Source organism: Leptodactylus fuscus, chromosome 5 (assembly GCF_031893055.1).
Source record: "Leptodactylus fuscus isolate aLepFus1 chromosome 5, aLepFus1.hap2, whole genome shotgun sequence".
In the NCBI taxonomy this organism is placed as follows: Eukaryota; Metazoa; Chordata; class Amphibia; order Anura; family Leptodactylidae; genus Leptodactylus; species Leptodactylus fuscus.
Genome location: NC_134269.1, coordinates 109,221,294 through 109,245,827, shown reverse-complemented (window position 1 = coordinate 109,245,827; position 24,534 = coordinate 109,221,294). Strand labels below are relative to the sequence as shown.

Here is a 24,534-nt window from a genome sequence, read left to right as displayed (position 1 = left end):
CGCCTCGTTCTGATTGCATTTTTTTTTTTTCCTGCTAGTGAAAGACTGATATAATGGGTGTGTCTTTAGCTGGTTAGAGGCGTGGGACGCAGTGTGAAATCATTTGTGTGAGTTCCGGGTGGAGGAGGTGTGGCTTGTGCTTGTGTGTCACTATCTTGGCTGCTGCATGCTGCTTCTTCCCAGGTTATCGCACGTCTGTGTTTGCTTGTTATACAGGTAGGCTAAGATGGCATGTTATGGCAGACGGCGCTGTGCCAGCTCTCCGTGTGACTTTACTGGCCCAGTCTATGCATGTTTAGTGTTGTGCGCTCCCGTCTCCTCTTGTGTACGTGACTATGTAGTACATGATACTGAAGCTACATAATAAAGGTTTCTTACTAGTGTCGCAGCGTTTGTGGATGGAAGGAGTTGTAGAACCTGTAGTTCCCGCGTGCTGTCCCCGCAGTCAGAGCTGCTCTACCATGTAACGGCATCTGTGTGGGAGCAGAACTGCAGGTATTCTGTCACTGCAATCCTAGGATGTGTTTCCTCAGGAGATACTTCTTGTATTTTCCACTCCATTCACACGGAGTAACGCCAGGCGTTTTTTGTGTGTATTTTTACCGCCGTAAAAAGCAGTCTCCATTGAGTTCTATAGTAAAATGCTGGCGTTTTTTTACGCCTGTATTTTTACTTCCGTTATTTTATGTCTGCAAAATAACGGACGTAAAAATCGCCAGCATTTTACTATAGAACTCAATGGAGACTGCTTTTTACGTCCGTAAAAATACACACAAAAAACGCCTGGCGTTACTCCGTGTGTTGTTTCAATGGTAAGATTAGAAATGCTATTGATCCTTGCAGAGGTTTCTTACACATGTGACCAGGGGTGTGGAAAGTTAATTCTCATTCATGCCTTTGTATGAATTAACACATCAGAACCCTTGTTTAGCCACAATGTGAAATCTTTAAAGAGGACCTTTCACCATATCTGGGCACATGCAGTGTTATATACTGCCGAAAAGCTGACAGTGCGCTGAATTCAGCGCACTGTCGGCTTTCCCGATCTGTGCCCGGTGTGAAGAGCTTACGGTCCGGTACCGTAGCTCTTCTATGGTCAGAAGGGCGTTTCTGACCATTAGCCAGAGACGTCCTTCTGCCTCGCGGCGCCTATCGCTCTGTGCTGTGCAGCCGGGAGGAACGCCCCCTCCCTCTGCTCACAGCGCTCGTCCATAGACGAGTATTATCAGCAGAGGGAGGGGGCGTTCCTCCCCGCTCCACAGCACAGCGCGATTGGCGCCGCGAGGCAGAAGGACGTCTCTGGCTAATGGTCAGAAACGCCCTTCTGACCATAGAAGAGCTACGGTACCGGACCGTAAGCTCTTCACACCGGGCACAGATCGGGAAAGCCGACAGTGCGCTGAATTCAGCGCACTGTCAACTTTTCGGCAGTATATAACACTGCATGTGCCCAGATATGGTGAAAGGTCCTCTTTAAGGATATGTTCACATTTTTTTTTAAGCGGATTTTGATGCAGAATCCACCTCCAAAAACAGCTCCCATTAAAGTCAATTGACTTGCTGCTTTTTTCCGCCAGCTAGTAGTGGAAAAAAAGCGAACTGCCCTATCTTGCCACAGATTCCCCAGCTGACTCAGCCACGGTGTCCGCAGCGCAAGCCTCCCTCCCTATTAGGCCCATTCGTCAGCTAGCCGCATGGAAGTGTTCACGTGCGGAATGCAACATGTGTGAATATACCCTAATGGGGCCTTCACCTACTATGTCCCATTTAGAATGGAAATACATTTTATGCAGCAGCAGAACCTTTGGGACTACCTGACTGTCCGTGGCCTGGTAGCATCCGATACCATTGCAACCCATTTCCTCTGCCCCTGCTCAGCCCTCAATACTAGAAGGTCTCCATGATGCAATAAATCAGTATCCTTGAAGGAGCTGCTCTGCAATTGTCCATTTCAGATGATTAATATAATACAGCACTTATTAAAATTATAGGATGTTTTTCTTTATACTTATTGTGCTCTAGATCTTGGCACAGCATACCACTCTGTAAGGTACACAACATAAACATATGTGTTAAACACTGCACCTGTAAACATATTGGAAGTCTTATAGCTACTTAAAGAGAGCCTGGTAGGTCGATTTGGGACACTAAACCACCTACAGATCCTTAAAGACCTGGGATTAGTGTCCCAAATTGCCCTGTTTTACATCCATCTGTGGCCACAATATAAAAAAAAAAATCTTACATAGGGAGCCTGCACACGGAGTTACGCTCCACCCATTCTGAACGTAAAACTTGTTGAGAATGAGCGTGTAAAAACCAGATCCCATTGATTTCTATGGGTGCCGGCATATGTGTGCTACCCATTGAAATCAATGGGAGGCTTTTTTTTTAAAAAAAAAAATAAAATATATAAATAAATAAAAACCTCTATTGCTTTCAATGTGATACGCACGTATGCCGGCACCCATAGAAATCATTGGGATCTGTTTTTTACGCGCTCATTCTGAACAAGTTTTACGTTCAGAATGAGCGGAGCGTAACTCCGTGTGCAGGCTCCCTTAGAAATGTGTCCAATGACTCATCAGACTCTTCTCTGGTGCTCCTGGCATCTATGCAGTTCTTCAATGAAGCTGAGGACATGCACTCTGGTTTCACTGCGCAAGTGTCTGAAGTATGAGGCATGCGCACTATAGCCAAGATGTTCTCCTGCAGGTGTACTGCAACGGCACGGGGAGTACAACAGCAGGGTACTGGCATGATTCACTTTATTAAAGGGTGGTTTGGTCCATATGGGCCTGTTGGTGATTTAGTGTCCTAAATGGAACTGACAGATTCCTTTAAAGAGGACCTTTAACCACCATTTCCACCTCCATTTTTTTTTTTTTTTTGCATTCTTCAATAGGTGCTGCATCACTGATTTTTGATGCCGTTGGAACTTCTAGCATCTCCCATTCCCTAGCAATCTTTTGTTAGTCTCAGCACAATTATGCTCTGTCAGCTAGGTGGTCCCTGTATGTTTGCTGCCAACTTGACTATAGAATTCCAAATTAGCATATTGGGTGCTGAAACTAACAGCACTGATTGCTTTTTCTCTAGTCCCCTTCTATTTCCAAACAATAAGTTGTAATTTTTGGAAAAATCTACCATCACCACTAGGTGGCTGATGTATTACATGGTGCCTGTTGAAATCTGGTAACCATCTATATAATACTTAGACATGCTGCATATCCTCCTTCAGGTAACTATTCTCTGCTGTAGCCAGCTGGACATCCTAAATGAGCAGTACCTTTTTATTAAAGAGGACCTTTCATCAGATCGGGCACATGCAGTTTTATATACTGCTGTAAAGCTGACAGTGCGCTGAATTCAACGCACTATCGGCTTTCCCGATCTGTGCCCGGTGTAAATCGCTATCGGTCCCGGTAAAGTAGTGCTTTACAGTCAAAAGGGCGTTTCTGACACTTAGCCAGGGACGCCCTTCTGCCCAGCAGTGCCTATCGCGCTGTACTCGTCTATGGATGAGCTGTGTGAGCAGAGGGAGGGGGCGTTGCTCCCCGCTCACACAGTACAGCGCGATAGGCGCTGCTGGGCAGAAGGGCGTCCCTGGCTAACTGTCAGAAACGCCCTTCTGACACTAAAGCGCTACGGTAATGGGACCGATAGCGCTTTACACCGGGCACAGATCGGGAAAGCCAACAGTGCGCTGAATTCAGCGCACTGTCAGCTATCCAGCAGTATATAAAACTGCCTGTGCCCGATCTGATGAAAGGTCCTCTTTAAATAAGGATCCTTAAACAATCTTATAATTGTCGAATGAGGGATATTTCTCTCCTAAGATTACAAAGTTTCTTAGGGCTAGTTCACACGTGAGTATAAGGGGATGTTTTTGACAGCGGATTTCGCGTCCAAAACCTCCCCTTATAATGGTGGTCTATGGAGACCGCCGGGCTTCTGTTCTCCGATAGCGGCGAGCTGCTGCTAGCGGCGAAAAGAAAGGACATGTCCTTTCTTCAGGCGGAAGCCGCGCAGGCTCAGCCGCGCGGCTTCCGCCCCCGGCAGCTCCCTCCTATGTCGGCTCATTCATTTGAGCCGACAGCAGAGGGTTAAGCCGCAACAGCGATGGTCGCGGCGGGCGGGTTTTGACAAGAGAGAGACGTGGCTCGCCGCGTCTCTCTCTCTGTCAAAACCCGCGCGGGCAGTTCACGTGTGAATTAGCCCTTATAGTTGCTTCTACTGTGTACAAAGTTTGTTTAAATATTAGTAATAATTTGAGATAAGAGATGTTTGGATGACTGTTTATTGACTGCAGCTCTGGCTGTATGAACATTTGGAATAGATTACTTTAGTAGATAATGGGGTGGAGGATCTTCATTTGGGCACAAAATTTTAATTTTATTTGCACAGATGTAAAATTGCATGTTAACATCTTCTTTTAATTCTTAGAAAATGGATAATCAAAATTCTGAAGGTTCTCTCAACGTAAATAAAGACACCATAATAAAGGAAGAGGTATATTTCCTGTTGTAATTTTTCATTATATAAACACTTGAACAGTTCATTTTCTTTTCTCAGCATTATATGGAATAGGACTGGACAATTAATCGCAGAATAACAAAAAACAAAAGTTAGCTCCTTTAATCGTTGTAAACTTGCTCACATTCAATAATTTTGTGCCCATGTCATTCTGTCACACTGACATTAGCTAGAAGATATGTCACTAAGTGTACGGAAACCTGCCGGCATGTTTCAAGCCCATTCATTTGGATGTCGGACATGCAGTACTCTGTGTCCGGTTTAAAAAAAAAACAAAAAAAAAAACTGTTTCGCCGCGGAGCATATAAAACGCTCGCTGAACTCGGCATGACGGAGTTCAGGCGCTGGTGTGAACCCAGCGTGAGTCTCACACTGTAACACCTGATCCTCTTTAGTAGAATTTTACGGTAAGTTTAGTTAATGAAGAATAATGGGGAGGCCAGACAGAAAGTGGTCCTGGAAGAAGAGGGGGGGGGGGAGTCCCCGTTTTATAGGCAGAGTCAGCACATGTAAGCCCCTATCTACAAAGATATAGCTATTACAATAATAACTAACGATACTGCCCATATATCATTCAGTATGGACAAAAAGAATTTCTGTAGTTGTCCATTGTACAGTATGCAGCAGTTCTAATGCATGTTACATAGAACTGCTGCACCCCTAGACCCATGTTTTACACAGGACTGCTGCAGTATGCCACATGTTTTCATACATAGGACTGCTGACTATCTCTTCATCTAAAGCACATAGTACAGTGTTAAAGTATACCTCTTCCCTCTGCATGAAGCTGTCCTGTGTAGAATAATTTTACACAGAACTGCTTTACATGGGGAGAAGCAGCAGTCCTATGTTACCCTGTACCTTAGACAGGACTGCTGCCTCTTACTCCATGTGAAGAAGACATTCCTATATAAAGTATACACAACATACTTTACACTTAACTGTTTTACAAAGCAGCAGTTTTAAGCAACTCTAGGTGCACACTTGTGCTCAGGTTTCCAAGTGGACCTGAAGTACGCAAACCCAATCTGCTTACAAGGGGATAACCTGCGGACCCCATAGGCAATAATGGGGTCCACCTGAAAAATACAGAGAGATAAGTCCTGCTTGCTTCCCGACATCAAAGTTCTGGTGTGAACTCTGCTATAGAGCTAAACCAAAGAAAGAAGAAAAAAAAAAAAAAAGTGGTGGCACTCATCATTATCAAATACAACCAACCATTACGTCCATATCAATAATAGCAGTAAAGTGCATAAAGTGAAACATACAGTATTATATATAATCCTATATTAATTAAAGTACAAACAGAAGGTGCTGTTACAGCTTAAAGCATGGAAAAACATAACCTGCTGCTATTTAAATACATAGTAGTTGCGCAGTTGTGCACCTTCTAAATTACAACTTGTTGCACTCGGCTGTTAAGAAATAAGTAAGCTCCTTTTTCAGGTTTAAAAGATGGCTGCTTTCCAACTCCAAAATATGTTGTGTATTTTGGCATGATCTACTATTAAAGGATCCTTTTATGGACTACTGATGTGTTGAGTGCTGAACCGTTCTTATATCCATTGTTGCCTCTGGTAACTTTGGTTTTTGGTCCTATACACTTCCACTAAGCTTCTGATATCTGCCATGATTTACAAGTTTAAACTGCGCATAGGTATAGCCCCGTTAAATGGGACTAAACTGTGTCTATTGTATAGAAACTTTGGCAAGAATTGACATGCATTTTAATTTTATATTGTTAAGCAGAATTCCGTAACGCACTTCAGGTTTGTGCCGCACAGCCAAATGCCCGATTTCCCCTTTTAAGCAGATTTCAAGCATTTTTATACAGATTTCTATGCAGAAACATGCCATATTCTATATTAAAAATATATAAAAGCAACATAAATATACCATGATGTTGGTTACTTTACAGCTGTAATACTGCAGCAATACCTGGATCATTCACTGTTCTGCTGTATTTCTCTGTGGTAATCTTAGTGTGCCAAGGACAAACATATGAAGAGGGTTTCAATAAAATTTGTCCATAAAAACACAGAGTTAGAATACAGAATCTGTTTGGTCTTTAGGAACTTAATGTTGCTTTTGTTTTTTGTGTTAGACACTGGTTAAAGGTAAATGGGTACAACTTGAGGAAACAACGTACGTTGACCATGATGGAAAAACCAGGTTAGTGGCATCATGTGTTTGTTAGTGCTTGTCTTTTCAAAGAGCTTCCTTGTATGGGGTACTTCATAGTAAATGAAAAACATCTGAGCCCCTGAATGAGGTCCATACATTAAATTCATGTGCCTGCTATCATTCTGGTATAGTAATTGGGTGTCCTAATTCTGTGTAATTCATTATATATAGTTAAACACATGTAAGTTCACCTCTAGTTCATTTTGTGGCTGTTAATTCAGCTGTAAAGATGATCTGTGACTATGTAATTGAGCTCTGTGCTCAGTATGTATACTGCAGCTACTGAAAGCTGAAATACATCCATTAATTATATTATATAGATATAATTGCATATAAAATTTTTCCATATCTATAAAAACTTCTGCCTGGCCATTTCAAGTAATAAGGAAAAGTGGATTGAAACCACACAGTGAATATAGTTTGCCAGTATGACCTGCAGAATATAGGCAATGTCATTTCGGCTGAACATTGAACACCATGAAAACAAAACTCCTAAGATTTCACAAATACATTTTTTTTTCTCATTCCACCCTATTTTTCAATGTTACAGATTGTACAGGCAGCACTGACACAAAAAGATAAGTGTTGTTTCTCTGTAGAGCCAAATATTTTCTTAATAAACTTTTCAAACATTGTCATCCACCAGAACATGGGAAACTGTAAAACGTACTACAAGAAGAGAAGGCAATACAGTGGATGGTAAGTAGTCGCCATTATAAAGGGTCCGCAATCCTTTATGGGATGTAAAATCATTTAAACACTGTTTCTTTTTACACTGAATAGGTGTTGCAGTAATACCGGTGCTGCAAAGAACACTCCATTATGAATGTATAGTCCTCATCAAACAGTTTAGACCCCCTTTGGGTTGCTTCTGTCTGGAATTCCCTGCAGGTATTTGTTCTTTCTTAAATTTTTTTTATGTTTTACAAAGCTTTAACCCCTTCCCGCCGATGGCATTTTTTGATTTTCGTTTTTGACTCCCCTCCTTCTAAACCCCATAACTTTTTTATTTCTCCGCTCCCAGAGCCATATGAGGTCTTAATTTTTGCAGGACAAATTTTTCTTCATGATGCCACCATTAATTATTCTATATAATGTACTGGGTAGCAGGAAAAAAATTCAGAATGGGGTGGATTTGAAGAAAAAATGCATTTCTGCGACTTTCTTACGGGCTTTGGTTTTACGGCGTTCACTGTGCAGCCAAAATGACATGTCCCCTATATTCTGTGTTTCGGTACGGTTCCAGGGATACCAAATTTATATGGTTTTATTTACATTTTGACCCCTAAAAAAAATTCCAAAACTGTGTTAAAAATTTTTTTTTCTAAAAGTCGCCATATTCCGACGGCCGTAACTTTTTTATACGTAAGTGTACGGGGATGCATAGGGCGTCTTTTTTTGTGGGGCCGGGTGTACTTTTTAGTTCTACCATTTTCGGGAAATGTTATTGCTTTGATCACTTTTTATTCAAATTTTTATCAGAATCAAAACAGTGAAAAAACGGCGGTTTGGCACTTTCAACTATTTTTCCCGCTACGGCATTTACCAAACAGGAAAAATAATTTTATAGATTTGTAGAGCGGGCGATTTCAGACGCGGGGATACCTAACATGTATGTGTTTCACAGTTTTTAACTACTTTTATATGTGTTCTAGGGAAAGGGGGGTGATTTGAACTTTTAATTCTTTTTATATTTTTTTTAACTTTTTTTTTTTATTTTTTTTTTTGCATTTATTAGACCCCCTAGGGGTGTTGAACCCCAGGTGGTCTGATCACTAATGCAATGCATTACAATGCTAATGCATTGCAATGCATTGCAAAAAAGCATCCTTTCTTTTGCAGGCTGCATAGACCAGCCTGCAAAAGAAAGGATTTGCAGACAAGCCTGGGAGGCTGTACAAGGCTCCCAGCTGTCATGGCAACGGGACGTCAGCCCTGGAGCATGCTCCAGGAGCCGGCGATCCCGGCCAAAATGGCGGCGCCCATGCGCCACCGGGAAAATGGCGCCTCCGGCGCCTTTGACCGCGGCGCCGGAGGGGTTAATGTCTGCGATCGGTCCGGGGACCGATCGGAGGCATTGGAGCCGGTTGTCTACTGCTTAAAGCAGTAGACACCCAGCGGCTATGGCGGCCGCCCGGCTCCCAGGCGGTTGCCATAGTTACAGACCCGACATGCGCCGTACTATTACAGCGCATGTCGGGAAGGGGTTAACAGCAAACTATCAACAGATCCTCTCAACATATGATGTATGGGGGAAGGGGGATTATGAGATGGGACAGACCACAGGCTAAGAGAAACTTGATTTGACCTCTTAGGCTGAAGCCTCACATGTGGAAACAGCTTTTTTTTTTTTTTTTTTTTTTTTTTTTTTTGCAGATTTTGCTGTGGTTTTTTTGAGCCAAAGTCAGGAGTGGATTGAGCAGAAGGGAGAAGTAGAAGAAATTATTAGATATTTCCCGTTCCTTTTGTAGCCATTTTTGGCTTTGGTTTAAAAAACTGCAGCAAAATCTGCTACAAAATAAGCTGTGTTTCCACAACGTGGGGCCTTAGCTTTAAATGGTTTAATATGTCAAATTGTTTATTATCATGACTCTCTGTGTTAGTTCCATTGTATGATCAGGACTTTGAAACTATCTTCATTATTGGATACTATTGGTAAAATGAAAATAAAAGTGGCCTGTTCAATCTTAATGCAGTCTCTGTGGCTGAATGATCACAGGGCCCATTTATGAAGATTGTTTTGAGGTGTAAAATTGCCTCAAAGTAAAGGGGTTTTCCAGGCAGAATTTTTTTTTCTCTCTCCAGAAAGGTATGTGAGTGCTAGTAACAGGTTAATAAGTACACCCATATACCTTTAGCAGTGCTTTGAGTAATTTCTGGTGTCTCTGGTTGTTGCTGCATCCTCTGCCTTTGTTTATATGGTGTTATCTTTTTACTTTGCAGCTTCCTTTTGTAGCTGCTGCACTACCGTGTTTCCCCGATAGTAAGACACCCCCGATAATAAGACGTAGTGGGACTTTTGGGGGGTGGGCTAATGGTAAGACGTACCCCGAAAGTAAGACATAGTAAATGTCTAAAAGTAAGACATAGTAAATGATATGCCTCGCGTGCTGCTCTTGGCACGCGAGGCATATCTGGCTGGCACGGCAGCAGCTGCAGCAGAGGAGCGTCCCTTCAGTGCTTTCAGGACGCTCCTCTTTCTCTGGCTGATCTCTGCCCACCAATGAGAGGAGAGAAGTGAGCTCAGGGGGCGGAGCTTATCCCTATAGAGAGCCAGGTCCCGCCTGCAGTGAGGGCTCCTGCCGTTTCCATACTGCACACAAGAGACTGAGAGAAAAGAAGAAGAAAGAAAGAAAGTTACCAGCAAAGTGAAAAAAGAAAACACCAGGTACATGCTGTACTCTGCCTATTAATGTCAGGCATTTAGAGTTATTAATTTAGTTTCAGTAACTCCATGTGCCTGACATTAATAGCAGTTAACCCCATCATGTCCTCCCTCACATTAACCCCTGTTGACATTTTTTTTTCCAATATAAGACATACCCTGAAAGTAAGACATAGTGGGACTTTTGGGGGTAAAAAGAATGTAGGACACTGTCTTACTTTCGGGGAAACACGCTAGTGCGTCTCACTCAGCCCCCCTCCTCTCTCACTCTGTTACAAGACCCTCCCCATCTCACTAAGCCTAGTCCCTCCCACCCTCCTTTACTTACTGAGCCTAGCCCCTCTTACCCTCAGTGTCTCACTGAGCCTAACAATCCCGCCCAATTAAAGCTATATGAAGTAGTCATCAAAACAGTCAAAATCTGCTAATGTTGTAGTCATGTTTGTTTCTTGATTCTGCAAAACACTGCAGAGCTCATAATGCTATGTACCTTATAGCAGCTTATACTGTGAGGATGACTTTACCAAATATCCGGAAAGCTGCAAAAACTACTGATAATGTGGGGAAAGGTAATTGGGAGCATGGTGACATTAAGGGTGAAACTATGGGCAGTACAATGGGAGCAGAGAGAAGATTGTGAGGATTAGAGAGAGCATTTTCACAGAAGAGAGAGGGTAAAAGAACAAAGGGGTGGGACTTTGATTCTGAGGTCACTTGGTAGTTCTCAATAGTATCTGCAGGCAGCAAAGCAATACCTTCCTGTTTGCACAGCAATGCATGCTAGAAAAAGGTCAGGCTATGGCCATGTGACATATTAAAGAAGGCCAAAGCAGGCGAAGGAAAGACGCTGCACGAAGACAACTATAGCTTTTGAAGGGTGGTCCTTTAAGGCAATATAATGATTCAAAAAATTTATTGCCTGAGTGTAACTTTTTAATCTTTCCAATCTTCTGATAGGTCTCATCGATGAAAACGAAACTGCAGAGCAAGCAGGACTTCGAGAACTGGAAGAGGAAACTGGGTATACAGGAGAAGTCATGGAGTGTTCCCCAGGTTTGTTAGCACATCACCAGCATTATAGATGGAAATTCTTTTCTGTAGCAGTGAGGCTATGTGACTTGCTGCCACATAATGTTGGTGGTGGATTCATTGCTGAAGAGGCCTGGATCCCTTATATGACAGGATATGAGTATTAGTTGTATGGAGACAAGTTTATCTAGGGTTTTAAACCGATTGCCAGACTTACGAGTTGGGAAGCTCCCCCCACCCCCACCCCCCCCACCCCCACCCCCGACATGGGGCAATTGGCATCTTTCTCATGGGGTTTTTTGCCGTTGTATCAACACTGTAGTTGATGTACCCGTGTTTCATTCAAATCTCCTCTATGATTTCAATACATTTCTATAATTATATCTTAAAGAGGAACTTTCATGTCCTCTGACATTAGTAGTGTTATATACTGCTGGCAAGCTGACAGAACACTGTCAGCTTTGCCAGCATCGTACTCAGTTGCAGAAATATCAGTGCCGTTAGTTTCTGTCCTGATATCCATGCAATGTATGAGGGCTGGCCTCAAAGCTCAGCATCATTGCCTGATAGTGAGTAACACCCCCTCCCCCCTATCTAACAATACAGTGATATCTGTACTGAAATGTAATATCAACAATATCTCTGCAACTGGGGCAGATAACTGCTGAATTTAGTGCACTGTGAGCTTTTCAGCAGCATGTAACATGGCCAATGTTGGAGGAAATGAAAGCGCCAATTCTGCTTCTAATTCTAAAGGGTCCATGCGTTTACCATTTGCCAAGACCCAATTGTTCATATAATTTGTTGGTGTCCTTGCCCCCAAACCACTACTATAACATGTAAATCTGAGAAAGAAAAGTAAAAGCTAAATCAACTGACTAAATAAAACCAGCTTTAAAGGGACTTTAGCAGCACAGCACTCTTGACCATTCAAAATGGCTAGCTGCTTCATTCAGACTTTTAGTAGCGGTGTGAAAAGCCAATGAACCAGCGTCTACAAACCAGTGCTGCCTGGACAATTCCAAATATTGAAGTGCTTTAGGATCTCTGCATTGGCAGCTGTAGTGAACAGGGTTGTGGAATTTTTGGAGTTCAGTGCAAAGAGGTGAGGGGAAATTAGTAGAGACCACCTCGGTAGCACTTTTAGTATGGATATGTGCTGGTTTGAAAGTTCTCCCTGGTCATGCTGCTACTAAAATCCTCACCCCAGATCTCCTATCTGGAGCCATCGACACATTTGCAAGTCAAAACTGCTCACAGGCATTCCCTTTTAAGACTTTAATATGTTTTATAATTTCTACATGACAATACCTTCTCTGTGCTGTGACCAGGGCCGCCATCAGGAATTTTGGGGCCCCATACAGCCTAAGTGTCTGCCCCCCCTTCCGCCATTTTAAAACTACCTTATTTTGCGTCATACCAATTATGTATTACATTTCCCTTTATTTAGCAGCATTACAAGGCTTAATCGGATTCTATTTGCAGGTAAAATCTGCTACGTGTGACAGCCCCTATAGAGAGCCAACACCATTTATAAGAGCCCTCTTAATAAATCCTCAGGGCTTTTTCACGTTGCGTTTTTGGCCTCCCTTGCCGGGATACGTTGGTAACCAGTCAGAATCAGCTGTCAACTTATCCCTGCACAAAGAACTGGCCATTAAAAAAAGGGGGGCCTGCAATTCTCCGTGCAGGGATAAGTGGGGAGCTGATTGTGACTGGTTACCAACGTATCCCGCAAGGGAGGCCAAAAATGCAATGTGAACACTCCTTTAAAGTGAAAGTCCCACCCCCAAACAGGCTGCTATGCTAGTAGCATAGCAGGCTACATCATTATTATTCTCCAGCTAAAAGCTTATATATTATATATTATTGCCCCAGTTCCCTCTCCGCAGTGCCGCACACCCGATGTCCCAACAATCCCCCCTGTCCACCCTCTTACATCTTTCCATTGCCCTCTGTACCCGTACCTCCCAACTTTTGAAGAACCAAAAGAGGGACAAAATGTGCGGCGCTTTAGCCCCACCCACTGTTATGTTGACTCCGTCCACTCATTAATTTTTCATGTGCCCGCACACTGTATAATCCTCCTACAGTCACCCGTAAATTATATGTCCCCCCTCCGTCTCTCCCCCAGCTTCATATACACCCTTCATCTTCCCCCAGATTCATGTCCCCTCCATCTCTGCCCCCAGATTCATGTTCCTCCATCTCTGCCCCCAGATTCATGTCCCCTCCATCTCTGCCCCTAGATTCATGTCCCCTCCATCTCTGCCCCCAGATTCATGTCCCCTCCATCTCTGCCCCCAGATTCATGTCCCCTCCATCTCTGCCCCCAGATTCATGTCCCCTCCATCTCTGCCCCCAGATTCATGTCCCCTCCATCTCTGCCCCAACTGTCATGCCGTCCTCTCCATCTCTGCCCCCAGATTCATGTCCCTCCATCTCTGCCCCCAGTGTCATGCCGTCCTCTCCTTCATCTGCCCCCAGTTTCACGTTCCACATTACACTTACCTTCTCCGTCGTTCCCCCGCTGCTCTCTGCGTGCCTCTCTCTCTTACTGGCGCACAGTTGTAGACGCGATGTGACGTCATCACATCGCGTCTACACTGCCGGGTAGCCGGCGGCAGTGGCGAAGCAAGGAGTTGACACATATGCGGCTGAAGCGAGGAGCTGACCTGTGTCAGCTCCTCGCTTCGCCGCTGCCGCCGGCAGTGTAGACGCGATGTCAGAGAGAGAGGTGGCAGCGGCGAAGCGAGGAGCTGGCCTGTGTCAGCTCCTTGCTTCAGCCGCGTAAGTGTTTAACTCAGATCTGTGTCCTCTAGATGCAGATCTGAGTTGAAATAAACAGGACATACAATGACTGCTGCCGGCGTCAGGGGGCCCGGGCCCCCCCCATTTTTAAATTTGGCCGGGCCCCTGACGGCAGTAGCAGTAGTACTGGCCTATCGGCGGCCCTGGCTGTGACCATACACATGGAAGAATTTTTGTCTAATTTTTGAGGTGGATTATGCATCAAATTCTGCCCCAAATCAGTCATTTAATTGGTAGGAAGACGCTGAGTTCTGTATTAGAATATTGCAATGTACTAAGGTTTTCAACATCTTTATTGCGGCATGTTTGGTGTGAGCAGATTGCATCATATTTTCACATAGTAAACAATTAAAAGGTGTTGTGTATAGGGAAAAAAACAGAACTGAATGAGGTCTATGTTTGTTTTAGCTTTATTAAAAACATTTCTGAACTTTTTTTTTTTTTTTTAATTCTTCTTCTTCAGTGGCTTGTTTAGATCCAGGGTTGTCCAACTGTACAACATATGTTCTAACTGTCCACATTAATGGGGATCAATCTAGAAACGTCAGACCTGACCCCAAGTTCGGTAAGTAAATATTTAAAACTATATTGTAGTCATAGAGATTGACCACTGTCACACCAATACTGAGAGATCATTGTTATTGTTTGTATAATCCAAAGTTGTTCAATTTTCCAATATACTTTCTGTATCAATTCCTCACTGTCTTCTAGATTTTTTGCTTGCTTTCATTCATTGTTTACTTTTTGTGGATAAAAATTAGTCCATGATCATGTGATATACAGTCCATGGTCATATGATGGACACACAGGGTCACAGCATAGTAATCAAATGTCCGCCTGGATACAGGATATATATTGGAAAATTGTATAATGTTTTAATTATACAAACCATAACATTAGTCTCTCAATATGGGTCTGAAAGTGGACAACCCCTTTAACACAGGTGGTCAACAACTAGATAAGATATTACATTGTTTCTCATTTTTAAGAGCGAAAACCCCAACGTTTGTGTTTATTTAATAAACCAAGAGTTATTTCTTAAAGAGGACCTTTTACCACCTGAGGCACATGCGGTGTAATACACCGCTAGAAAGCCGACAGTGCGCTGAATTCAGTGCACTGTTGGTTTTCCTGTTATGTGTCCCTGGTGAAGAGCTATCGGTGTCTGTAATGTAGCTCTTCACTGTCAGAAGGACGTTTTTGACAGTCAGTCAGGAATGGCCTTCCTCACAGCAGCATCTATAGCGCTGTATTGTGAGCGGTGAGGAACGCCTCCCTCCCCTCCTGATAGTACCCGTCCATAGATGAGTACTGGGGGGGGGGGCGTTCCTCACTTCTCAGCGTCATGGCTGGGCGGTAAGCGACGCCACTCTCACAGTACGGCGCTATAGACACACTAATAGCTCTTCGCTGGGGGCACAGAACGGGAAAGCCGTTCACAATAGTTCACAATAGTTTCACTGAATTCAGTGCACTATTACACCGCATGTGCCCCAGGTGGTGAAAGGTCCTTTTTAAAGGGATTGTTTTTATTTATGGTCTATTCCTTATATAGGTCATAAATATGTAATTGGTAAGGGGCTGACAGGTGGGCCCCAACATGGATCAGCTGTATGTGGCCACTTTCATGCACCCGTACTATTATACTGCACAGAGCTCGAAGCAGTTGGCTCTGGTCTCTGTATAGTACTGCAGCTTAGCTCGCATTGACTTCCCAATAGGCTAAACCGGAAACTGAGTCATCTACTTTTGCAGTATAAAAGTAGTGACTCCATGCAAAGGCCACAAGATGGCCCTCACCAATAGGATATGCCATAAATATCCTAAGGAAAGGCCATAGATAAAAATTACTAGTTATCTATCCTTAAGACTCTTTAATCTGTCTAAAGTTACATTTTGTTAGAATTGTTCAACTTGTAAAATGCTGTTTTTTTAAAAAAAAATGTGAATCCTACTTTTACATTGTCAAATGTTTTGTCTTTTCATGCTCTCCATCCTCACTATATTAGCGGAAGGAGGTAAGTCACTCTTCAAATAGCCATATACTGTAATTGTTTGTCCTAGTCAAAATAACATTCTTGATGATTTTTATTTGTAGAATTTACAGAGGTTCTAGTGATCCCTAAAAAAGACTTGAGAACACGTATTGATGGTATGTATATATATTTGAGTATATTTCTTGCATGGTAACATTACACTTTTTGTATTGCCCCCCATATGCTAAATAAAGACTTGTCTACTTCTTGACTATGTAGTATATAAAGTAAAGCACATTGTTTCATTTATATTGTACTTCTTCCCAAGTTACAGCCTGTATACAGAACTGTATTCCTTATTCTGATAAATTCTAGAGGCACTTCTTTTGCCTGTGTTAGTATAGAGGTTGCTATAGGTAGTTGCTTTCTGAGGCATAACTTGATCCTCCTAGGTCCCAATGCAAAATTTGTAATGGGACCCTACCTACCTTGTTCTATTTAGAACAATGGTATCAACTCAAAAGAATAGGGTATATCAAATGCTCATAAGTACAAACTGGAAAATCATAGCACTGATCAGAATGTCTCTATATTAGGATATCTGCTCATTTAAACTTATGACCATCTTTGGGTCTTTTTTCACATGAGAGCCGATTAGTAGAATTTGATCTGCCTTTTCTCCGGCTCTATCTATCTATCTATCTATCTATCTATCTATCTATCTATCTATCTATCTATCTATCTATCATCTATCTATCTATCTGGGTTGATTAGGGGCTCTGGAGTATATTATAGTGACCATTCTTTGGTTGAGGGATAGGACTTGATCCTGGCCTAAATTCCCCTCACACATATATACCACTTTTTAATAGTGTAGGTATTGTTGGTTTGACCTGAATTTATTTTTATCTTAATTTAATGAAAATGATATTTCATTCTGATCAGTGCTATGATTTTTCCAGTTAGAACAATAGTATGTTTTATATGGCAGAGGGACTGTTGGGGGAAGAGGGGTTCTAGTAACAACTGCTATGACTGTACCCCTACTATAGAGGGAAATCCCCCCTGTATCCCCTATGTATGGGAAAAAAAGACTCCTAGTACATTATGTAACTCCAGAATGTTAGCCCTCTATCACATAGGTTGTCATGCATCTACATTATGCCTGCAAGACCCTAATTCTCAATGTAAATATGGTGTTCTATAGTGATGTAAGTGGTTTATTTGGTGGTAGGTTTTTCAGCTGTAAAATCTAAAAATGCTACAGCAGCACAGCTGATGAAATTTACACCTTAAGGGGGCCTTCATACGGAGTTACGCTGCGCACATTCTGAACGTAAAAACACGTTCAGAATGAGCGCGTAAAAATGGGAGCCAGTATACGTGCGCTACCCATTGAAATCAATGGGAAGCCTTTTTGGTACTTTTCCCTTATCAGGCCAGCATCAGCATTGGGACATGCTGAACTGCTGACTGCTGGCCCATTGCTGGCTGGCACTGGAGCTGTGTATAAAGGAGCAGCGGATCACAGGATGCCAGAGAGGGGCGCCCTGACCCTGCCCTCACTCGCGGTGCGGTGAGGATGGTGGAGCCCCCCACTCACACTGTACAGTGCAATAGGCGCTGCTGTGAAGGACGTTCCTGACAGACTGTCAGGAATGCCCTTTCCTACTGTAAAGAGCTACAGTACCAGGACCGCTAGCTCTTTACCCAGGGCACAGATCGGGAAAGCCGATAGTGCGCTTAATTCAGCTCACTGTCGGCTTTCCAGCACTATATAAAACTGCCTGTGCCCAAATCAATGAAAGGTCCTCTTTAATGACACAAATGCTGCCAGAAAATCAAGTTATCCGAAAGTTTAGTTACTTTAATTCTGATGGTTGTTCCAATTCTGTATATTGACAAAGTACACGTAATAGGAACCTAATTATATTTAAATGCTATATCTTTTCTATTATCCCCTTTATAAACTTTAGGGTAATTGTTCTGTTTGGGTAGCCCGATCTATGCCAAGAACATTTATTATATTAAAGGGGTTGTCCCTTCAAGTCTTGTACAACCAGCAAAAGAACAAAAAAAAAACAAAAAAAAAACAATAAATGTTGTTATGCTTAAGTGTGTAAAATATTACTTTTTTCTTTATTTTCAGAGATGGCCGCAAAAGAAAAACTAGTGGTGGATGCCAGAGTCTACACCTATGCCTTGGCCCTGGAGCATGCTGTCGCTAAACCTTATGAAATCCCGTTTCTGAAGGGATAAAAATATCTCTCTCTGAATGTGAAACTGGTGCAGGCATTTAAGTCATTCTTTTTAAAACAGTAGCAGCCCATTTGATGTGTATCTCAATTACCTGTGTAAAGCCCTCCTAGATCCTGTGATACATAGGATATGTCAGAATCTATGGGACTCGCACCTATCTGTAAAATGAGCCATCCAGCCTCCATTCTTTGCTACTTACCTGACTACAACTTCGCTGTAAAGACTGTCAGCTGTGGTCAGGCTTTGCTGAAACACCGTGGCTCTGAGCTACAATGTTTCTATAACTGTAATAAAAGTAAATGCAAGTTAGGGGGTGTTCACACTACCGTCAGTGTTCGCTGCTAATGTCCGTTCAAAATCTTGTGCGGACACTAGCTGTGTCCGTGACATTTTTCTGTAAAGACCAAACATGGCTCACAGACTTCACAGCAAGGATGCAGTCAAGTAACAATTCAAGGGGGCTCTAGGAGAGCGAAAAATCCCGCTTGCAAGACATCTTTCTCTACATATTTTAAGCGGAATGAAGGATGGAGTCCCCAAACGCTAGTGTGACCATAGCCTGCCTTATGTAATGAAACTCATTATTGTGCAAAGTTGAATATGACACTGGATGTCAGTGTTGGCTTCCATACCATAGGAGGTCAGTAATACTCATACAAGCTTATGATAGAGAGTAATACTAATAAACACCTTGTTATTTAGATGATCCTCGGAGATTCTGGCATCTATATTTTACCTAAATCAATCTCTGTTTTCCATATAGATTGTTTAGTGTTCCTGGTACAAAGAGTGAACCTTCTTCTGAACACTATAATGTTTAAAGCCAAAAAAATAGGCTGTAGACTGCAGGGGAATGCTTGTCAGATTTATGAATGTAAAGCCTAATGCTAAAGCATTTGCATCAGTATAAAATGCATTCAGATTTTTTTTTTTTTTTTTCTAAATCCACATTAAAGAATTTTTGCAAAAATCTTTTTTCCTTTTTATCAGAAGTGAAAATCTGCTCAGTTGACCATCTGGATTGTATAGAAGTATAAGGTAGAACCATATATCACATTTCTTTTGTAGCCATTCTTGACTTTGACTCAAAAAAAACACACAACAAAATAAGCTGTGTTTCCGCAATGTGGTCCCAAAGCCTTAATGTTTATGAAGTAATTTGGGTGTTTGAAATTATTTGCTTTTCAAATAGTTGTAAAACATTGAAAATTACATATTATTCCAAGTTTTCTCAATTATACTCAAAACATATGGATCATAATTTACCACTAGCAGAATCTATAATGTGCCATTAAAAAAAGTCTCAATCACCTGGTGAGTTAGGCTGTATTCACACAGAGTAACGCCAGGCGTTTTTTGTGTGTTTTTTGTACATAGTGCCACGTTTACGCCGCGTTAACGCCGGGCAACGCCACCGCTAAATAGCGCGGCGTTAACGTGGCGCTACGCGGCGCTATGTGCAAAAAACACACAAAAAACGCCTGGCGTTACTCTGTGTGAATACAGCCTTAAAGTATTCCAAATAAAGTGAAATGTCATTTTAAAAATGGGGCTGGTCTTCAAGGGGTTAATGGTCGTTGTGGTCCTCCAACATAGTGTGAGAGCAACAGACATTAACTGCAGTAGTGTGACTGATGTAGATCGGGCGCTATCAGCCATTGTTACCCTTCCTTCACATCTGTGTTCGGCATTCTGTTTGGGGAGTCCACATTTTTATCACACTGAATGCTGTAAAAAAAAATTAAATGTGTGTTTTTGTTTTAATTCCACTTCTTCCCAGTAAATTATACAGGCAATTGAATGGTGCCATTACAAAGCACAATTTGTCCCACAAACAATAAGCCATCATGTGACACTGTGACACTGGACTGGGGGGGGGGGGGACAACAAAAAACATATGGCGTTTGGTGGGTGCGGTGTTAAAAACAAATACGCAAAATTGAAAAGTGGACTATTCTTTTAAGGGGTTAATGACTTTTCTGCATAAATATAAAAGCACTGGAACTACTACACATTCAATTCCAAGACTAAACTGTGTCACTAAAACCAATTGTATCCAGTTTGTGTTATGTAAAAAGGTTTCAATATCTCACTTATTTGAATTACTTACCTGATATATAGTGGCATAACTATTGTTTGTGAGAACTGCATGATATCTGTGTTGCACGGAGTGGGCCAGTTTCTGGCATTTCTTAACAGGTATTCCAGCCCAGGATTGGGCTAAATTCCAGACTTCTACATTTTTGGGTCAAGTTTTGCCTTATGACTGTATTATTTTTTCTTTTTTTTTTGGTCACAAGTTCTCTGTGGGACTGAGGTCAGGTGATTGGGCTGGTCTACATCAATTCTGATTGTCCTGGCTAGCAAGCCAGGAACACAGATACACGCCACGTCACCCAGCATGTGATGGAGTGGTGGGGGCTGGAGAGCAAGGGAGTGGAGGCCGCGTTCCTGGCCTGCTAGTAGAAGTACCGTAAGTACTTCTGCAGTTTGAAATTCTAGCGGCCGCTCACCTTGACTTGAGTATAGCTGATGCTGACTTTTTCAGCACAAAAACTGTGCTGAAAAACTCTGCTCATACTCGAGTATATACGGTATGTTGAGCTGGTATCTCCACAAGGTGTCTGATTTCCACTATGGATCATATTCTCTCCTCCCCAGACGGTTCCCTGCGCATAGATATAAGACCAGGTGGCAGGAGGTCATAAGGAGAGTTATTTTTACCTTGTCAATGGCAGATGATATGGGGGATGTGCTTCTAAGTCTTATTTGCGCGTGTGAGACCTTCAAGGAAAAACAATACAAACCTTTGATACATTGGTACCATAATCAAGCCCTCCTACCCTCTTTAAATCCAGTAGGGGGGGGGGGGGCGCCTCTGTAGACTTTGTTTCCATTATCCCTATAGGGAAATCACCAGCATTTCTCTAGAAATAATTGACAAGCCATGATTTCCGAAACTGCAACAGTTTTGACCAACAAAACAACCAGCTAAGGTAATAAAACCATAATTTTATTAATGTCATTAAAAATAAGAAAGAATGAAGACATGTGAAATCTCATCAGCATATCAAACTAAGAATACAAAGCTGAAGCCATGATGAAAAGCACAAACAATTACCTATATTACCAGAGACATGGGGACCTGCGACCGCCTGACATACGTTTTGCCCACAAATGGGCTTGTCAAAGCCCATCATGGTATAATATGTAATTTTTAGCAGCCTGTATTTCCAATGCATAGGGTTTGGGTATTAGTTGTTCCTCCCCCTTATCTATTGTGAATGTCTTCATGTGTTTATTCTTCGTCTTATTTTTAATGACATTAATAAAATGATGGTTTTATTACCTTAGCTGGTTGTTTCTTTGGTTGGTATACTTAGTGTAAATGCACACCAGCACATAACTATCTTGTTTTGTGTTGCAACAGTTTTGGAAACCGTAGTGATTATGCTGCACGTATTTTTCTGCAACGTGTGGATGGAATTTGCAGTGACTATAAAATGCTGTTTTTGTTACGGTGTTTATACCAGGTAGGGCCCCCTGCCCTAATGGAGACTTGTACACTGTAAGCCCCTGCAGAGCTCTCCCATCGTGCCAGCTGGTCACCAAGTTAGTTTATATTATACTCCCTTTTGTATTATCCATTTAAATACGTTTCATTTTATAGCACCATAATGGTGCTCTAAAGATCTATCTATGTAAGTATCTATGGAGCTCAAATGGGCGATCCTAAAAGCTCCTGTAATGCTCATATAGTATATGTTTTGGCTTGGAGATATTCATGTTAACCTCTCATGATACAGCTAAGGAATAGAGTGCATATTGAAAATGTAAAAAAAATTTTTTTTTTTTTTTTTTTTTTTAGAAAACCAGTAAACCGTTATGAATTTCAGAATCAACACACTGTACATATCGAAGTTTAATAAAATTTTAACTTACTGTATATGACATCACGTTGAAAAAAAACAAAACTTTACTACAAGTAACAATTTTTCATGTTTTAATGTTGAACAACATTTTACCCAAATATGTTTTAGCTCTATCTTCAGAGGCTTGCTGATGGGGTCCAATGCTGTTTTCCTAAAATAAGGGAACATAGAGCTAAAAGTTTTAAAATTTCCCTTTCATAGGATCCGATTCTGCTCTCTGAGTGGCCAAAAAAAAAAAAATTAAACCTTAAAATTTATATATAAACAAGCTCTTAAGGTAACATTCATTTTACAATAGCAACGCGAAGGACATCTCGGTTGGTACCAGGTTCTATGTATCAGACAAGAACAGGACACTAGTGTATGGGATATATACTATAAACAAGCACAGCAAATAGACAACTTTCAAATTGTCAAGTGAAGAAGGAATGGTATTTATCACCATCACAATAATGAGACCTTTATTTTACCATCCACTTAAAACAACATGGAGGAGAACATAGCAGCATGAAACCATAAAAAGGCTCCTCTGTAACATCAATTTTGATCTGTGGGGGTTTCAGATGCCAAAACTCCCACAAACCAGTAAAAGAAAAATGGCAAGTGTTGAGCTGCAGGCTGTACTTTGGCTTTATTCAACTTCCCTTGGAAAACACAGCATCTGTAGTACAGACTCAATTTTTATGGATCTGCTTTCCAAGTGTGCAGCTCCCCACAGCCCTTATGCAAGTCCTACTGCTCCTTTGTTTTAGCTATTGGTATGGAGTTTCGGCACATTGATCAAAACTTGTAAAACATCACTAAGGTATGTGAAAAGTTTTATAAAACCAGTTTCATTTAAGTTCCAGTCATTAATATAAAATTTGCTTCCAGTGGTGAACTTTCATGAGATAAGATGGCAGCAGCAACAGCAGCATAGTGCACCACTTAAAACTGTGCTAGTCATTTATGTTTTACTACGGTCACTATTTGATGTAAAGGTCTGCTGTAATATTCTGCATACATCTTCACTGTCTTTGAAAGAAAATCGGAACTGCTAGTTGTAGAGCAGAAAACATAGAAACAATGGATTTTTTATTTTATTTTTTCCCCAGCCATAATATTTAAAGGGATTCTAACATTAAATTTTTTTTTTCTGTGGCTAACACGTCGGAATAGCCTTTAGAAAGGCTATTCGTCTCCTACCTTTAGATGGGATCTCCGCCGCGCCGTTCCTTAGTAATACCGGGTTTTACCGGTATGTAAATTAGTTCTCTGGCAGCGATGGGGGCATCCCCACCGCTGCCCGAGAACAGGATCCTGCGCCGCCTCTGTCTTCTGCTGGATCCTCCCATTCTTTCTTCAGCAGCGTCCCTCTGTCGGCTCTTACACTAGTAGAGCGGTCTGCGCATGCACAGCCTAGTTCCGAGGCCGCAATTGCAAGCATGCCCTCATCGCATTTTCAGTGCTGGGGCCCGCCCCCATCGCTGCCAGAGAACTAATTTACATACCAGTAAAAACCGGTATTACTAAGGAACGGCGCGGCGGACATCCCATCTAAAGGTAGGAGACAAATAGCCTTTCTAAAGGCTATTCCGACGTGTTAGCCACAGAAAAAAGTTTTTTAATGGTAGACTCCCTTTAAGGTGTTTTGGCAGCAGACTACGCTGTCCTATGTAAAGGCATAATAGTTTTGGGAAATCGGACCACAATATTTGTTCCATTTTGCCCAGCAGGAACAATACACCAGACAAAGGCTTAAAGGGGTTGTCCAGAATAACCCGATTTTGGCAAAAAAAAAAAATCCCCAGGGCTCAGTGTCTTCCACGATGGTCTGGCCCTGCTGCTCTGGGGTTTTGTTTTGGCTGAAGTCCCCACCACACGTGACTGCTAAGACCAATCAGGCCATGGTCGTCCAGGTTCCTTTACTTAGGATGCTGATTGGTCTTAGTAGTCACAGTAAGTGGAGACTTCTGCCAAAACAAGACCCCAGAGCAGTAGGACCAGACTGTGCTGAGAGACACCAGGGAACAGGAGAGTAGGGGTTTGTTTGTTTCACCTTCCGTGGCCTCTTTGCCAAAAACAGGTTATTTGGGAAGAAAAACTCTTTCAGGGTAAGTTCAGACGGTTTTTTTTGGACAAGAACCTGAGGTGGAGGCCACCTCAGGTTCTGGTCCAAAAGTCAGGTAACCGCGACTGAAAGCCGGTGCACTGCACACTCCGCATCGGAGTAGGCCCAATGTTGCACTATTCAATGTGGGGCTTATCTATGTAACCTCTATTCTATGGGTTCGTATGATTACAATCCTAAATATGTAAAGTTTACTTATGCATGCATGCAAATAAACAAACAAACCAAAAAACACAATGCAGCTTTAAGGGTATGTTCACATGGAGTTTATTGCAGGAGAATTTTGACGCGGAATCCACCTAAAAAAAAAAG

General features: G+C 42.1%; 1 protein-coding gene across 1 annotated transcript; it reads left to right on the top strand.

Moving 5' to 3' along the window:
• Nucleotides 1-53: 53 nt before the first annotated feature.
• NUDT5 (nudix hydrolase 5) lies at nt 54-19,113 on the top strand. Its single transcript, XM_075274028.1, is given in 12 exon segments — nt 54-110; nt 113-142; nt 145-216; nt 4,447-4,512; nt 6,641-6,708; nt 7,367-7,419; nt 7,504-7,611; nt 11,063-11,158; nt 14,409-14,510; nt 15,955-15,963; nt 16,044-16,097; nt 18,071-19,113. Coding segments are annotated over 12 exon segments (825 nt in total). The 3' UTR covers nt 18,181-19,113.
• The last annotated feature ends 5,421 nt before the right edge of the window (nt 19,114-24,534 follow it).